We start from the raw sequence: 15,803 nt of genomic DNA, 5'->3' as shown, positions 1-15,803 counted from the left end.
AATTGAACGAATCATTGCACAAAACGTATCGTGCAAAACCGACACATAGAAATACGAAATATTTTCAGTCAATATTTTATGTTCGCTAGTAAAACATACATAGCAAAGCTTTGGTATTACATTCTTGTAGAGGAATTTGACCTTTTGTTTCAACAGACTTCGCAGCTGATTCATAGTGTACAGAAACCATTGCATGGCTGGTGCTACGATCCTACTGACACATACATAGTTAGTTCAATTTATAACCAAAATGTTCTTATAATTGATTTTGTAGCCTTTTGCGAAATTGTTCATTGTTACAGATCAAAACCTTTGGCATGATGACCATACTTCACGTTGCTGATTCCAAGTATATATCATTTTACAGAAGAACTGAATAATATTCAAACAAGATCTTTTTTATATGGAATTACAACTGGCTAGTAAGTAGTTCACTAAAAATATCTAGCTGGTGAAGTGCATATCATATCAGTATATAAGCGAATAATATTCTACCATTTCTCATGACTTTTGAAGATATTAAAGATACATTTTATTCACATTTGGCGAGTGGATATCAATAATTAATGTTTTTGAATTCCTAAACTCGGGTTGAGGATATTCATTTAAATCTGTATAAAACTTGTATCTTCAATGCGGATTTGACAGGTAAGTTATTAAAATTAATGTCATTAATTCCCAACTTAAATTTAGAAATCCTAGATGGCTATACACAGTTTGTTGTAAGTGTTCCAATTTATGAATGTATTTGAACATTGCATTTTTCAGTTCGCTTTCACATCTCATCCAAGTCAGTCGATATAACAAAACCGCTTACGTTCGGGACGGAAGAAACCAAGTACAGTATTGTGTAGTGAACAATAGAATGACCTCGAAAATGAGTGAACCAAACGAACAAAAGCTACCGCCGACACGAAAGAATACTACTATTGTTGACTTCAAGCAGTGTAAAATTCGGCCTTCGATACGAGAACTTGAAGGTTTGTTTAAGGAGCAAATGCATCTTGACATTAAACGTATGCATTTACTTCAATGCAATGAGACGAATAATGTTGTTTACATCCAGTTTTATAAAGAGTTGGATGCAATTCAATTCGCAAAAGACAATAACAACGTGCACTATGTGGAGCACGAGACCATTGAGTACAACATTCCACTATATATGAAAGATAGTGCTATAGAAGTGCGTAAGCATGATCTTCCCTCAAGCGTCATCGATCCTTATATTCGAAAAACTATGCCCCAATACGGAGAGATTCTCTCTATCGAAAAAGAAAAGTGGAAGAAGTTTTTCCCCGATATTCTAAATGGCGTACGTTTGTTACGCATGCGCTTGAAGATGCCTATACCTTCTTGTGTGACTTTCGGTTAGGATACAAGAATCCCGTGCAAATCACTTGTTACCTATGACAATCAGATGGCCACATGTCAATATTGCCAAAAAGCTGTTCACTACGGAAAGCCATGTGATAAACTGAACAAGGAGACAACTACACCAAAGGACAACGGTGCTTCCTTCACACCAAGCCCAAGCAACTCCAGTACACCTGTGACAGTCACCAACAACAATGAAGCATCCCTTCAACGAAACCATCAGTATCCTCTATAAAACAAAGTACACCGGCTGCAGTTAACAACTTACCCTCCATCCAACCAGCAATTGCAACCAATATACAACAAGGTGCATCTACAGCAACTAGCAACGAAAAGAAGACGTAAATCGACAACAATACCATCGATACGGCAATGGATGACGAGACGAACCACGAACGAAGTTCCCCTCAATCCTCGCAGGAGGGAAATGGAAGATCCTCTCCCCCTAGAAAAAAAAAGGGTGACAACGAGATCCAACACAAAAAAGTTTTTATCTAAAAACTCAGATCAATCGGCAACGTAAAGCTTGTAGGTAAATAGGCCTGAATAAAAATATCTTTTAAATAAAAAAAACATTGCATTTTTATTTTAATCGGCCTACACAACCCCATAATTTGTTGCTCTTGTGTGTCCCGCTTCATAATTGTACCGTTACAATTAAGCAAGTGACGCATTGATAGTTTGCAAAATTCACACAGCCGATCAACTAGTACGTGCGATTATCGATATTCGGAACTGCGGAAAAAGCACGGCAATTTAATTCGTATTCACATCATCCAGTAATGTCTCTGACATGATCCTCCCACCTTTTTTATTTTCGATCGGGTACGGGTCGGGTTCGGGTACAGGAAGTTGTTTACCCGATCATCTCTAGTGTACGTACCAAAAAACGATATTTGAGATCGATCCGAGATGCGAGATGGCGACTTGCGGTATATCGATATTTCTTGGAAATCCTAACAATATTAGTAAGGGTTTTCAATGAATATCGATAAACAAGAATTCATCATATTGAATTTCGAAACGAGCTCAAACATCGTTTTCTGATATGGTAAGGATTTTCAAGGAATAATAATAAACCTGACAGTCGCCATCTTGGTTTTCGGAACGAACTTAACAATTGTTTTCCGGCATCTATTCATCTGTTATTTTTAACTTTCTCAACATCATTTTGCATGTCCAGCCGAAAATCGAGGATTGCTATTTGAGACAACTTGATTGCCACATTACACAAATTAATTCAGTCTTCCTTTTCAATTGCAAAAACATCGGTCAAAGTATTTCGGAGTGCTGCCAATCCTTTCGTTTTATTACTTTCCGCTATTTGGTCGAAACTATTCTCAAAGAAAATTTTTACCAAACTCTGATGACTGTGCATCTGTATGAATATCTTTAGCACATATGTAATGAATATTTATTACACATACCGTTTTGTGAAGCACCCAAAAGGATGGGATTCCCGGACACATAGAGAAGATATATTTACATTTGTGGAAAACTCGATAAATGGCGATAATGTAATTCATTGTTACTACGCTGTTCCGGCGCTGTTTTATATGTTTGCTCTTGCTTGGAAACGAAACGTCCATCCACTTTTATGACAGCTGGTCTGAGCGAGATGCGATGTGCTTCGAACCGTACTACGATATCGTCCTACCCGCTGTATTATTGTATGAGAGAACACTTTTCCGGAGATACTGGAAGGCGAAAAATGAGCCCGGAACATACTTTCAATCATGACAGCATAGCAAGAGTTTTGACAAAGGATTGAATGTGGTTCACAGCTGAAAACTTGTTGAAAAGTTATTTCGAAACAAAAGGACACTGATATGATGGATGATGATGTGTGTTTCCGACGAGACGAGTTTCGAAATGAAAGGGATCGTCTATGTGACGTTGTTCTTCTTGATGTGTTTGAATAATAAAGTTCAGGAGTTTTTCTTGATTATATCACCGCAATCCAAAGTTTTCGGCTTCGAAGATTGTGGTCGCATATCCGATGTTACGTAACTTATATAATTTATTTAAGGAAGATCCTCACCATTTGAATACCTGCATTGATGAATGAGAATAGTTTGAAACCCAAATGTTTCTGCCTTGTGACTTTTGGTTCCGGAGATATAATGGTATAAATAACGTAACCGACAAAACGTGTTGTTTTTTTTACCGCGCAAGTTTCTCGGAGATGGCTGAACCGATTTTAACAAGTCTAGGCCCGTTTGAAAGCTATTTTTAGGCCATTGATCAAGTTCGATTATCAAATGACTGTGACTTTTGGTTCCGGAGATATGATGGTATAAGTGACGTAACCGACAAAACGCGTTGTTTTTTATCGCTCTAATGTATATAAGTGTGCCAATATTTTGGGATCACCTCTAATTTCGTTAAGCGCTACAGTTCAAAAGTTTAAGCACCTCGAAAAAAGTTCTCCTTATGCAAAATTTGAGCTAAATCGAACATAGGTAAGGGATACTACCCAGCGGTTAAGGTTTGAAAATTTTCGATCTTGAAAAATTACCATAGGAGGGAATACATGAGATTTCCGAAATCGAACATTTTTTTGATGCCAAAAATCTAAAAATTGCATGAAACGTCGAGATTTAGTGTTATCTAAGAAAAAATTGTTTGAAAAAATCGACATTCAAGTCCCAGAAAGTTTTTTAGATTATGGGCAACGGGGCAACGTAAATGTCAAGCGCTTGGTTGGAAAAATGATGCCTACTATGTGATATAAACACTGAAGAAAGCTTTTTCGAACTACTCGATTCAATCTGAATCAATTATTGTCAAAAATGAGCCCAAATTAGTGTCACAAATTATTTAATAGCTACGATTACATTAGCCAGTTTATCTGCAGTTTGACTGTAATATAGTGTAATCGGTTCGCAGTTGTCTGCAAGCAGTCAAAATCGGCTTGACTGTCCATCTGTATACAGTCAAAGTGTGCAGATTATCTGTGACAATGTGATCATAGTCGACAGACAAACAGTTGATGACTGTACAGACCAATTTGACTGTTTCTGAAACTGTTGTGCAGAAGTTGTCTGCCACAGATTCTATGACAACCAAAAACTTGTTTATTTCATTTAAACACAAAGCAAAACGTTCCAGCACCAGTGTGAGAAGTGAGAACACGTGGTTTTCCCCAAGAGGTTTGGTGTCGTGATCAATTTTTTTCTGTGTAGATACCAGATAGTAATAAAAAACCTGTTTTAATCCACCTAGAGGGTGTATTGATGGCTTTCTCGTATCACTCATACTCTTACATTCTCAGATATGTGGTATTCTTTGAAATAATTTTTATTGCTTCTTGAAAGAAAGCAAAAAAAATTGATTGCGCATCAATTAGTACAACCAACAACCAACAAAATGAAACAGTTTTGCTATTGTAGGTACTTCTGCAACCGGTGTAAATGAAGTCGGTTCGAATGACCATCTGTAAACATGACTTACAAACTGTATTGATTTTAGTATATTTTATAAGATTTTATATGATTCGGCCATCGTACTTTAAACGACGGTTTAAATTTTAAATACTTATAATTTAAGAAATGGCAAACATGAAATTTTAAACACTTGCATCCTCGCAAAGTTCAGAAGCTCAGGAGTTTTGGCCTTTTATTTGAACCTAAATTTGTGAATATCGGTCAAGCAACCTCTACGAAAAGTGAGTGAGTCCCATTTTTGAGCATATGACCACTATTTCAGGAGCAGAAAGCCGGGAATCAGGATAGCCCAAGGCTCTTTGGATATGATGCTGCGGCTCTTTAGTTCTATACACAAATATTGTTTATTTTACAAAAAGTACTTAAAATCGATCGAAATCGATTAACGAGTATTAGACCCCACTTCTATCTCTCAACCACGTGTACTAACTACTCACCGAACCGTGTAGTCAATGTCGTCATTTCCGGTCGAAATAATGGAGCATATCGCACATTTCGTAGAATTCTTAAAAGAAATTACTACTGAATTTTCCGAGCTCCTCCTTTACGATAAAGTGCAATGGATTTCCAGAAGCATAGTACTGGAACGTTTTGCTTTGTACTTGGATGAAATAATTATGAAAAATTAAATAATGAATTAATGAAAAAAGTATTTACTACTCCAAATTAAAAAATGCTGAACGGTAACAAAATATGTACTTATTTGAACATTTTTTCTAGATTTTGTAAATATTTACCGAATTTCCAATAGCTTATCGTCCGTTCATTAGTTAGATAATTGAATTGATTACAAAGCGTTCGGTAATCAAAATTGTGGATCTGTCAAAATCCCACAAAGCGAATTCATACCGTTATACCATATTTGAAAGAGCTTGCACTGGAGACAACCTTCCCAAAATTTCAACTCTTTAATTGTCATATTTACGGAGGTAGGATGATTCTATGGATTTTAATTGCATTTGATTTTTGAATCTACCACTCCATTTACAATCTATTGAAAATGTATTTGTTGCGTGAAAAATACTTAACAATTGCGAAACATATTTTTTCACGCTTTCGATCTCGATTTTTTAGTAATAGCAGATACCTGCATGATGTGAGCGTTAAGATACAAACGTGTAGATAATGAACATAACATATGATGTGAAAGAATCTCAATATTTTGTTGTTGTTATGACATCTGCTAAACATATCAAATATGCATCATAGTCATAGAACAAACAACATCGTATATTTCCATCATTTAAAAATTGTCGAATTTTGTATTAGAAAGAGATGATTTGAGGAAAGCTTTAGAATTATGTTTGCATTTGAAGAAAAATACTGCAGAGTCAAATCAAAATCAGTTTCAAAGTTCAGGAAGGATACAATAAAAGTACTTGACTGGGAGCTTCTCCCTCACCGTCGTATTCATTTATTTCTGAATACTATTTGTATCACATGACACTAAATCAGTGAAAACCAAGATACAAATAGGAAATAAGAAACAGAACAACCAAAGTACTGTAACAAAGATGAATTATTTTATAATAGAATCACTTGAAATGTAAATCATTCAGAGATAAAAAAAAAGGAAGGAAAACAAATATGAATTCAAATGAAATGACTACCATTTATTTTTATCGAATAGCCACGCATTGACTTGCACCATTTCAATTCCTACGAAGAAGTCGAAAATGGGTCACTATTTCGACTATTTTTTTCTCATTCAAAATAAACGTTTCGTTTTAACAAAAACACGCTCACTTCATACTTGGTTAGTAAATGATTTTTAGGTACATCGAAGAGCTTCGGTTTTATATTTTTAAAAACTGTGGAAAAGTTCAGTATTTGAAATTTTCTAAGATAATAACCAATCCACCCTGCGTTTTATGGCCTCGGAAAATTTATCTAAAGTTTGATCGATTTCTATACCTATTTTTGATATTTAAAATAGGTAAAAACCGGAGCACATTTATATTCCTTCTTTATTTGCTTCCAAACACAACACACCAAGTAGCAACGCAACGAACTTCCGTTTGTGAGACCTGATCGACTTTTTATCATAATGCGATAAATTCGTGAAAAGTTCTCTGTCCCACAAATTGTCTTCCAATGTGATCACTTTGTGCAGAAAAAACTGCAATATACAGCCCACTCCCTATATTTAAGTCTGTAACCAGTTTTATTTGTCTGATCAATGTAATCACAAGACATGCTCAAAAAGTTTGTCACAGTCAAACATAACAACTGTCATAATATTTACTGTCGGCAGTCAAACATGACTGTTGCAGTCATTTAACTGTGAATAGTGTGATCACATTGCCAGACCAAATAAAAACTGCCGAAAAATTACTTGTCTGTGGCAGATAAACTGTGACAGATAAACCGGCTAGCCTGATCGTAGCTTAACGGTTAAACACATACTAGAAATGGTCGGGTTCCAGGTATTTGCACCCGAAACTCGACCCGAACCCGACAAGTAATTGTCGAGTTCGGATACAGAAAAAGAAATGTTTGTCGGATTCGGGTCGGGTATGGGTTTGGAAGAAAAAAATATCTCGAATTCGAGTCGGGTGCGATTAAACTTTTTTTTTATTTTCGATCGGGTACGGGTCGGTTTCTGATTTGAAAAAATGCTTTCCCGACCATCTCTATGCGTTTTGGTATACTTTTAAGTTCTACCACATGTTGTACGTGTTTGTATCGTTAGCTCGGAATAATTTACGATGAACATGACACAAATCAATAGTTGAAAATTACCATGTTTTAGATGCCCGAATAAGTTAGCGTCAGTAGACATAAATTTAGACGATTAACAATTCTCTGTGTACTCGTGACATTGGTAAATTATCCCTTAAGTGCTCCTGATGTATACCGTCGTATACTATTTTTCGATTAGAAGTTTATATGATGACAATCCTAGGACACAGTTTGATAAGTTAAGGCCAGATTCCTCCAAAAAATGATTTATTTATAAAAAAAAATCAACATTGATCAACATTTTAAATTTATACTTTTCATAAAACACGTACATACATGTAAATTTATAATTTTCAATATGGAAGTTCATAATTCTCAATTTGTATTTTTTCAATGTGGCGGCTCTGAAAACTGCTGCTCAAACTCGTTCGATTTTTTAGTGGGTGCCATCATTTCTTGGAAACCAATCATCGTACAGCAAAGAGCAAAACAGTTGCATATTCTGTATTGAATTGGCTATGGTTGGAATGGGAAAGAAAAATTTCCACCGTGAAAAAAAAACAAAATGACGGCTATCTTTCAATTTTCGACCATATTTTTGCACTTTTATTTGTTAATAACTTTTTTAAATAACAATGAATATTTTTGGTTGTAGTTCCGTGCACAGAAATCTCTGACATCAAACAAGTAAAATGCCGTTTGGTTCACGTGGATACGCGCAATAGTTTTGGAATACTAGTGCCACTAAGTTGAAAAAAATACGTGGTTTCGAGAAAAAGCCGAACAAAATTTTTGTTCCAGACTAATCGAGATGAATCGAGACTAAACATATATAATTTTTAAGAGTATTTTCTTGCAATTTACGGGGAAAACAGATTGAAAAATTGAGCTACGAATACAAAAATGTAACGAGAACTGCGAAAATGTTACCGCAGAGACGGAACTGGAACCCGTAGCCAACTCCTAACCGGAGAATTGATTTGCCAATGAAACTACCCTGCATATGAAAACATATGAAGAGAAATTCTAATTGACTTTACGAGCATGCTTCGCTGTACTCGGTTACTACGGCATTCACCTTTACAGTCCTATATCTACAGAAACAAATTCAACATAACACACACTACACTGACCTCGCACGTCTGTTTATTCCATGCAGGGTAGTTTAATTCGTAAAGCAATCCCCTGGTTCTGTAGTTAGCTACGGGTTCGAGTCCCGTCTCTGCGGCAGAGCTTAAAATTGTCACACATTCTCAATGAAAGAAACCATTTCAACAACCTCATTTTCAATATTTTACTGTCTCATTCGTAAATGACCGACACCAGAACAAGCGAAGAGAGACGAAGCATTTTCGTTTCTCATTGAAAAAATGAGAGAGTATCATTGTCAATGTCACTCTTTCCTCTATGACAAGACGAAACCAAACGTCTTTAGGGAGCATCAGCAGAATTTCAACTCTCATTCTTTCATCGATGTATTGAAAATCTGTGACGCTTGGCTATAAAGAGTGACTAAAATACGACAAATCGAAGTAATTCCATCCCAGAACCTCTTTGGAAACCAAAACTACTACAAATTCGAGCTCCAACAGATAAAAGTAATTGTAAAATCTTTTTCTGTCATTTTCGATTCTCATAGCTTCGGTTGAATACCGACACTGTTTACTATAGGATTTTCACGGAAAACAGCAAATGACTGAAAGGACAAATGAAATAAAGAACACAATTTTGAAACTACTGTTCCGCTATGTCATTGACTGCACCTGGATTTCGTTCTCATAGTTTGCAAGCGAAGCTGAGAGTGACATTAATTTCTCGTCATTTTCGTCTATTTTGGGTCAATGAAAATGACTTTTATAAGCTCTGCTCTGCGGTAACATTTTCGCGGTTGCATTATTGCATTCTCTTGTCAATTTTCTAATCTGTTTTCCCCATTAGATACTGATCATTTTCAAAACTAGCTCAAGACGGCTCTACGTTTTAACAACCACTAAAACACAAAACGCTGGTAAAGTTCAAGCTTTCAGGAGGAATCCAAATAGTCCTGTAAGAGATGTGGCGAAAAAACTGAATTTGAGTAAAACTTTCGTAAAGTCAATGGATCGAGCAGACACAGCAGATGTCATTTTAACTTAAGAAGTGTATCAAAAAAATTATCTATTCACATACATTTGTGTTGTACGCATTTGTGATGGTTTTTTATGCTCAGATCACAGCATGCTGTGCGTTTGGCTGTCAGCTTTTGTTTGTTTCTTTGTTTGTGGGGTTGAAATTCTGCGTTTTCAAAATGTCGCGTATTGGAAAGGAAGTGAAAATTAAGGTTCTGGGCACATTGCTAAGTGAAAAGGGTATTACGATGCGAAAATTGGCGAAACGGTTTGGCATTCATCATGTCAGTGTTAAAACCATCATTAATAAGATTGGGGAATACTATTCTTTGGATGAGCTACCAGGAAGAGGCCGAAAACCCGGTTCTTCCAACCTGAAACTGGATCAGAAAGTGGTATCTCTAATCATGGAGAACCAATCAATGTCAATACGTGATTTGGCCAAAAAAGCAGAAACGAGTGTCGGAATGATCCAGCGTATCAAGAGGCGAAATCATCTGAAGACTTACAAGAAGCAGAAAATCTCAAAACAAAGTGTAGAACAGAAGAAGCGAGCAGCAACAAGGGCCCAGAAATTGTATTCGCGTCTTTTGCAGTGTCCGGATGCATGCGTTTTGATGGACGATGAGACTTACGTGAAGGAGGACTCAAAAACCCTTCCAGGTCCACAATACTTTACTGTCGTCATTGGGGAGGATGTGAGCAATGCGGACAGGTCGATTCAAGTGGAGAAATTCGATCGAAAGGTACTGGTATGGAAAGCAATATGTTTCTGTGGTTTGAAGTCAACCATTTTTCACTCTACCGGAAATATAAATGCAGAAATCTATCGATCTGAGTGTCTTCAGAAGAGATTGCTGCCTTTATTTAAGATGCATAGTACACCTCCACTGTTTTGGCCGGATTTAGCGTCGGCTCACTAAGCCAAATCGGCTTGTGGAAAAGAGTATGAATTTCGTTGAGAAAAATATCAATCCACCAAATTACCCTCAGCTTCGACTCATCAAACGTTACTGGGCAATCGCGAAAAGGGTCTTCAAGAAGACTAGTAAGGCAGCTGGGAACATGCAGTAGTTAAAAAAAATCTGCTCAAGCGTTAAAAAAATGCGATGCAACACTTGTCCGGAACTTGATGAAGAGTGTTCGATCAAAAGTTTGAAAATTCGTGAAGGAACAACTTAAATTTCATCCGGTTTTCATTATGCTCAAGTTTAACCTCGTACAATAAAGGATCAATTTTTGGTTTGAATAAAAAATCGTTTTTTATCATAATTTGAAAGAAAAATTTGTGGATAGCTATTTTTCGATACACTCCTTATAATTTGAATATAAGAGATGACTATCGGTGCTGAACTAGATGGAAATACCGTCACCCTACCACTTCCTTCGATATCGAAAACCCTGAAGTGTCTCTGAACATTAATCAGAAAATTTACCAGATACTGGATTTGATAAATTTTTTGATATTGTGGACTGGAACTTGTCCACTTGTAATAGTCACATTTGCCTCGTGCGCAACGTTTTTTGGGGACGATAAATCAAACCTTGGGACATTTTTTTTGCTTACCAAATCGATCTCTCTAGAGATGGATGTGAGGAAACTTTTATTTTTTTACTCACTAAACAAACAATGGGGCTGCAAATTTTCCTAGCTGCGTCACTGGTGGTTACTGTCGTCGTTTCCTAGACGGATTATCGGAAGAAACAGTGAGCACACTTGGGAATACGGCTCGACGAATACGCAATCGACACAATACGAACGAAAACAAGAAATATTCAAATTTATTTAAAAATGCATTCCCTGACTCTGTGGCGCCACAGAACACTGCTCGCGTCATGACAACTAATTTGAACGCATTACAGTTTTCGATGGTGGAGTTGGCACTGAGGCGCTTGTTATGTAACAATAAAGCCCCGGGACTAGGATGAAATAAATTCAACTTATTGAAAAATCAGCCTCACCCTGGTAAAAGTCGCTTGTTAAATTTATTCAACCAGTTCCTCGAGAGTATGAGTTTTGAGTTAGTGGATATCCTAAATGCAAATGATTGGCTTCTTTCAAGTCTAATTTTTTTAGATCATTGTACATTTGCTCTCATCCAGTCGGTCACGATGGGCAACTACGGATGATCTACTGCTGCTCAGTTCAACTAACAATGAGTAATTGTTGCAAATACTTGGCATTCCTGGGATTTTTCCAAATCAATGATTTTTAGAATTATACAAGAAAGCTTCCAGTTCAATGATACACCTAAATCGAGAAAAAAACTACACACAATGGTTATTGAAAACGAACACTTCGAAAAAAAAGGTGTTTGTTTTGATTGTTATTATGATATGTGTGGAAGGAGTGTTCTCGTGTAGACAAATAGAGTACGTTTTGTTTGTTTTTTTTTGTGTGTAAGAGTTGATTTTTGTGTAAAGGAATTGAACATAACATAGAACAAAAAACAAATATTTAACAACATTCTTCAATAGCTTATTACTGCTCTATGCAATATTACTCATTGCACAAGAAGTTTGTGATTAGAGAACATGCGTAGAACGGCAGTATAATTCTACTAAAAACTAATAATGTAAGGTCAAACATGTAAAGGAAAGGATGTCAAAAGACATTGTTATGCACTCTATAGAAAACATGGAATAAGACAACAAGGAACTATAATAAACTAAATAACTCAACAAAAAACACAATGAAATTCACTGAACGTTATCAACTTATTTCGTGAAGACACTCACCTCCTAGTGATTGGTTATGAATGAAGGGATGAAAGAGAGCCAGTGACAGTGAGGATTTGGTTTATTTTCGATCCGAAACAATGATGTGCAGGTTGAAATTTTAATATTTGTCATGGTTTCGATGTGTCGAGGAAACAGAGGAGTAAAATAGAACGCAAAGAAAAACGTTTACATTTGTGAGCAGTGATAATATTAACAATACACAAGGTGCAAGGAAATAGATTAATCTACGCCATTTGATTAGCATCTCCCGGTATCCCAGACTTAGGCTTGTTTTAAATATTTCAGTGTAGCAGATCTAACAGGTAGTTGATGAATGTTTAAAATGTTGCAGATTTAGTCTGTGAAGAAGTTGCTAAGTTGAAATTCTGCTACGCTTGCTGGTAGAACCTCGAGAAGAAGAAAGAAACAAAAAAAAAAAGGAAAACCACAGTTCGAAAGTCATTTACCTTTGTCATCAGATCTTTGGCTCTGGATTCGAACAAATGCTCCAACTTCTGGGTGTCCACGGTGGCCTCCGGCAGCTCGTCCCAGATGGTGCGCTGTATCGTCGTCGGGATCATATCCTCGCGAACTTCCTTCCAGAAAAGTTTCACCTGCAAACAATAAATTGGAAACACCGTAGAGTGCTGCATTAACGCATACACATACAGATGCACACGGGAGGAGGAAACAGCGAACCAAAAAGTTAAATTGCTTTTTGATTCCAATTTCCCGCTTGCGAGTAGGTTTTGGCTACGGTGGCAAGGAAATGAATTTCCACCACTGGAAAATTTCATTTGTAAGGGAACGAGAAAAAAATCGAATGCAGTTCTAGCATGATTTATACTCACAGTCTTTTTATTCTTCTTGATTGTGTTCATCCCACTTGTGTCGCCATTGGCCATGGCGACTGGATTCGTGAGACCACCGCTGGGATACGCCGGTGGCACCAGGTTCGTAAGTGGCGGTCGCATCATCATGTTCGGTGGAGGAGGCATCACATTGACCGGCGGCATCATTCCACCGGGCGGAGGCGGAGGGGGAACTGCCCCTCCGAAGCCCCGTGGCGCAAGCACATCCTTATCGTCGTCGGACGTGAGATCGGTAAAGTCCAGGTCGCACAGATTCAACTTCCGAGTCATGTTTTTCACGATTTCCTCCCAGTGGAGCTCGTTTTCGGATTTTTTCTGCTCGCTTGCCAGCTTCTTTATGTCGCTGTCCACGCTGGGGGATCGAGATATGTCCTTGTTGCTTTTACTCTTGGCCAGTCCTTCCTTCGCTTTGGAAATAAGACCGGACATATCGCCGATCCGGTTCGAGGGTTTGTCCTCCTGCGGGCTCAACGGTAGACTGCTGAGCTTCTGCGTCAGATCTTTGACCGTGTGATCCTTCTTCAGCTGAAGTATTAGTTTCTTGTCCTCGTTGTCGGATTCCACTGGTGGGAAAAAAGAACGGAAATATTTTACTAATGCACTGTAATGTAGCTAGTATGAGAGCTAGTATGTTTGCGACGATATCATGATACTTTTTACGTGATCGGCGAACGGAAAAATTTATACTGAATGCAGGTGTTATTTGATAGCAATATAAATTTATGCTTATTTAATTGTTTCCATGATTCTTAGTGCCATTAGAATTGTTGAAATCATGTCTTCTTGATTAATAATTTCATACACATACATCTAACATGAGATTTTCAACATCAAATAAAAACAATCAAACAGCATACCAACCTTCTCGTCAGAGCATCATATCTAACATTTCAAAAATGCTTGTATATGAGAGTGAGCTTAGTATCAACACATTTTCAAAAACGATTTGTTTGATGTTAGTTGATAGTTTTGTTCAGTAAAGTTTTACAGAAAATAAAAACGAATTTCAATCAAAAACGCAAGGGCTTTTAACATTGTGATCATTATATTCGTCTAGCTCTTGGTGAAGAATATGCATTGTAGTCAAAAGCCACCTTTGAATGACACGGCACCGTAAAAGCGAAGAATGATGCAAGTATCATTTCAGAATTTTTGGCTTTTATCTCCGATATCGGAATATCGTAGTAAATTTGGATGTCCATAAACTAACCAGGGCTGTGTATTGGATTAGTCATTTTTATGATGGATGGATATTTTTGAAACTCTGCTCTCTCTATTTCCGGAAGGCGGATTAGTTTAAAATTTCAAGTCAACCTATGGTACCTGAAAACCTTAGTACTTAAGTTAGCGGATTCCGGTTTAACTATCCCTGAGAACGCATCGCAGTTCACGCAAATGTATATGGAAGAATATTCAATAATGTGCCTTGAATTTCAGGACATGAAATTCATTGAAATAAAAATAAAGAATATTGATTGCGATCACCGCGGAACTTAATCCGAGAATCATTGGATTACAAAGTACGTCTGCTAATTGACTGAGCCACGGAAGCTGATAAAAGGTGCTTTTAAATGCAAACAGTCGCACCTGCAAATTACAGACCAAACCAGTAAAACTCATGCTAATTCAACATTAGGTCTTTACAAATGAAATTTTCCGTCATTTGACAAATTAGGTCTTTATGAATTACATCGTATGAGAGATTAGGTCATCTGCCAAATTCAATTTTTTTTTATGTGTGGGAAAAAGTATAGTCAAAGCCGATTCCCAAACTGGTCCCTACAACCCACCAGTGGGCGCTAGTTTATTTTTAGTGAACAATACACTCATAGTTCTCAACAGGTCTCAAAAAGCGAGCAATGAGTCGCAAATAGCGGGCTTCTCAACTTATGAAATCTATCTGAGCAAGGGTCAAAGCAAATGTGTTCATGCCAAGTTTAAATAAACATCAGCAGTGTTGCGATCACCGCTAAAAAATCATGCCCGATTATCACTATGCGCAAAATCAACGATGATCACTTAAAGAGAGTATGGAAAAAATCTCATCCCGTTCAATATAACTATAAGGTCGGAATTCATAAAATCGCCCAAGAAATATAATATTTTTATTTTTTATTCAAATGTTGATAATTTGGTTCTACTTGATCGTTAAAATGACTTTCTGAAAAAAAGCGTTGAAAAAACAAACTTTTTCTGGAAGTTATTGTAAAATGAAGTATTATTATTATATATTTTAAAAAAGTCAAGGCCATCGTCCAAGTACCATGCGCGCGGGTGGTTTTAGTAAGTTTTCGATGGAAATTTTGAAAATTTGCCAAAACCAAAAATATACACACCTTTGAAAAGCTTTTATCTATCTGCAAGCAAAAATGGCTGAAAAATTCGGAGGATAGCTTTGAAAAAAAGAGTTTTTGCCTTTCTCATATAGAAAGGTTATGCAATCACTGTGAAAACCGACTTTTGAACCGAGGCCCGGAGGGCCGAGTGTCCTATACCATTCGACTCAGTTCGCCGAGTACGCAAAATGTCTATGTGTGTATGTGTGTGTGTGTATGTAAAGTTTTTTGCATTAACTTTTCTCGGAGATGGCTGAACCGATT

The 15,803-nt window shown here is 36.9% G+C and overlaps 1 protein-coding gene across 9 annotated transcripts in view; it reads right to left on the bottom strand.

Moving 5' to 3' along the window:
• The window catches only part of LOC131437244 (FH1/FH2 domain-containing protein 3), a 328,287-nt gene that overhangs the window by 16,890 nt on the left and 295,594 nt on the right, over window positions 1-15,803 (bottom strand). For all 9 annotated transcript variants that reach the window (XR_009230740.1, XR_009230739.1, XR_009230741.1 and 6 more), the window contains 2 exons: window positions 13,183-13,766; window positions 12,799-12,945 (listed from right to left, as the gene is read on the bottom strand). Coding sequence is in view for 6 of the 9 variants with exons in the window: in XM_058606462.1 (XP_058462445.1) it covers window positions 12,799-12,945; window positions 13,183-13,766 (731 nt within the window). In the remaining 3 variants the exon portion in view is untranslated. The remainder of the gene's footprint in view (window positions 1-12,798; window positions 12,946-13,182; window positions 13,767-15,803) is intronic.

Source organism: Malaya genurostris, chromosome 3 (genome assembly GCF_030247185.1).
Source record: "Malaya genurostris strain Urasoe2022 chromosome 3, Malgen_1.1, whole genome shotgun sequence".
In the NCBI taxonomy this organism is placed as follows: Eukaryota; Metazoa; Arthropoda; class Insecta; order Diptera; family Culicidae; genus Malaya; species Malaya genurostris.
Note: the sequence above shows the minus strand (reverse complement) of the source record. Positions and strands in the feature narration are given on the sequence as shown.